Source organism: Pseudopipra pipra, unplaced genomic scaffold (assembly GCF_036250125.1).
Source record: "Pseudopipra pipra isolate bDixPip1 unplaced genomic scaffold, bDixPip1.hap1 HAP1_SCAFFOLD_56, whole genome shotgun sequence".
In the NCBI taxonomy this organism is placed as follows: domain Eukaryota; kingdom Metazoa; phylum Chordata; class Aves; order Passeriformes; family Pipridae; genus Pseudopipra; species Pseudopipra pipra.
The window spans coordinates 17,501-20,000 of record NW_026991046.1 but is presented as its reverse complement, the minus strand read 5'-3'; the positions used below and the strand labels follow the sequence as shown (position 1 = coordinate 20,000).

The following is a 2,500-nucleotide window of genomic DNA, read 5'->3' as shown; positions in this document are numbered from 1 at the left end:
GTCGGCCGTCCCCGCGCCGGCGGGGCGGTCCGAGCCGCAGGCGTCCTCTCGGGGGCGGTGCCGGGCTACTGAGGGAAACCCCGGTCCCCGAGCCAGGAGGCGGCGGTGGTGGTGGCGGACGTCGGGCGCGCCCCCGCGGGCGGACGCTCCCCCGAGGGCGGCAGCGGGGGAGGCACCCCCGCGGGGCCATGCAGGTCGTTTCCCTCGCCCCAGGGCCAGGTACCTAGCGCTCGGCGCCCGGGCGGCCGGCGAGGCCCCCCCGCCGGGGGTCGAGAGCCGCCGCCGGGAGAGCCGGGCGGAGGTTTAAAGACTCGGGCGGCCGGACGCCGGCGGCCGGGCGGTGGCGGCCGGGCGGCGGCGCGGTGCCACTGAGGGGTGGGGAGCCTACTCCCGCCGATCCCCTGCGGTGGTGGCCGCGTCCGCCAACCGCGCTCGTCCCCGCCCGCCGCGCGGGCGGCCGTGCCGGGGCGGGGTCCCCTGCCCCCCCCGCTCCGCGGTCCGGTCTCGGCGGAGAAGACGGCGGCGGCGCGCGGTGGGCCGCGCGCCGTCCCGCCCGCCCCCCCCGCCGGGGGCGACCGCCGCCGCGGCGGAGGGCGCGTGCCCTCCGCCGAGGGCGGCGCGGGTGGCGGCCGCCGGGCCCGCCGCCCTCCTTTCTCGTCTCGCGGCCGTCGGCCTCCCCCCCGAGGCGGCGGCAGGAGGCCGCCGCCGAGCCGCGCGCCCGCCCGCCCGCTCGGGCGAGCGCCGGTGGGCGGCGTCCCCGTCCCCGCAGGCCGTCCGGGGAGCGCGCCGGCTTCCGAGCGGTGGCGTCGCCGCTCGGCGCGTGTCCCCCGAGCGGGACGGTCGGCCGGGAGTCGCCCGCCGCTGTCGGCGGTAGCGCCGTGCCGGGCCCCGCCCGTCGCTCGCCCGTCGCCCCGGCCGGGGGCCGCGCGTCCGCGGCGAAGCGGCGCGGCGGCGGCCGAGGGGGCCCCGTCCCCCCCGGCCGAGCGCCGCCCGCCTTCCGCCGGGCGCGCGGCCGCCGAAAGGGGGTCGAGGGCGCCGAGCGGCGGCGGCGGTGCCGGCAGGGCCTCCGCGCCAGCGGCGGCGGCGGGCCGTCGTCCGGCCGGCCTCGGGCGCTGCCGACGCCGGCTCGAGTCGCCGGCGCCGACCCGCCCGGCCGGCGGCGGAGGCGGCGGAGCCGTCCGCCTAGCTCGTCCGGGCGGCGCGGCGGTCCGCCGGCGAGGCGGCGGCCTTTGCCCGCGGCCCCGAGGGGGCGGCGTCGGGCGGCCGCGAAGGCGAGAGAGGAGCGGCGAGCGCGGCCCGAGGGTCGCGCCCCGCGCCGCGGGCGCGTCGTTCCCGGCGGGGCCGGGAGGACGGGCGGCGCGCGGTCCGGCGCGCGCCGCCGCTCTCCGCGCGGAGGCCGGGCCGAGCCCGGGCGCCTGGGCCGCCTCTCGAGGCGGCGCGAGGCGCGTTTCTCCCCCGCGGCGCCGTCGATCGCCGCAGGGGGGGATTCGGCCGGGAGCGCGGGCTCCCCGCCTCTGCCGTCGTCCTCGGGAGCCCGGCGGGGTTTCCCCCCGCCTCTCCTTCGCTCGTGCGCGTTATGTGACGGTGCGGTCAAGCGAGGCGCGACGTCCTCGCCGAACGAGGGGCCGCTCGACGCGGGCGGTCCCGGCCCCTCCGCGCGCGCGGGGCGGTGCCGAAAGTCAGACAACTCTTAGCGGTGGATCACTCGGCTCGTGCGTCGATGAAGAACGCAGCTAGCTGCGAGAATTAATGTGAATTGCAGGACACATTGATCATCGACACTTCGAACGCACTTGCGGCCCCGGGTTCCTCCCGGGGCTACGCCTGTCTGAGCGTCGCTTGACGATCAATCGCCGGCCGGGGGCGCGTTCCCCGGCGGCGCGGCTGGGGCGCCTCGCAGGCCCGCCCGCCCGTCCGGGCGGGGGGGGCCTTCGTCCCCCTAAATGCAGACTCGGGGAGCGCTCCGTAGCTCCCCGCTCTCGGAGCGAGCCGCTGGGGCGGAGTTCGTCCCGGCGCGGGACCCGCCGCCGGGCTTCGGCGTCGGCGGCGACGTCGGAGCGTCGGCGGGTCCCGGCGCGCGGCGGTCGGGGAGAGAGGGCGCGCGCGAGCGAAAGGGCGCGCAGGGCAGCGAGGGAAAAGGGGAGGCGAGGCGCGGGCCTCGCCCCCGGTCTCCCCCCCGCGCGGGCGGCTGTCTGCGGGTGGGTACCGCGCGGGTACCGTGCCGTGCTGCCGCGCGCGTGCGGGGCGTGAGCGCCGGGGGCGGGGGTCACCCCCGCCTCCCTCCCTCCCCCCCTCGTCGGCCGCGCCCTCGGCGAGCGCGCCGCTTTTCTCTCCCCGCGGCGGCCGCCGCGCCGGCCCGGGCCGTCTCTGCCGACTCCTCTTCTCCGGTCTCGCCTCCGGGCCGGGGCTGTCGCCGGCCGGCGTGCCGGCGGGTGCCTCTTCCCCCCCGCGCCTCTCCCTCTCCGCCTCCCTCCCTCCCCGAGCCCCCGCGGCTCGGCGG

The 2,500-nt window shown here is 81.8% G+C and overlaps 1 protein-coding gene and 1 non-coding gene across 2 annotated transcripts in view; one reads left to right on the top strand and one right to left on the bottom strand.

The window, feature by feature from the left end:
- Positions 1 to 190, bottom strand: part of LOC135408665 (collagen alpha-1(II) chain-like) — a 5,785-nt gene extending 5,595 nt beyond the window's left edge. Inside the window, exon 1 of the mRNA XM_064643717.1 lies at positions 1 to 190. This exon is cut by the window's left edge and continues 688 nt beyond it. Within this exon, the coding sequence (XP_064499787.1) occupies positions 1 to 190 (190 nt within the window).
- Positions 191 to 1,685: 1,495 nt separating this feature from the next.
- On the top strand, positions 1,686 to 1,838 carry LOC135408690 (5.8S ribosomal RNA). Its single transcript, XR_010427779.1, has one exon. It is a non-coding gene; the product is annotated as a 5.8S ribosomal RNA (ribosomal RNA).
- Positions 1,839 to 2,500: the final 662 nt, after the last annotated feature.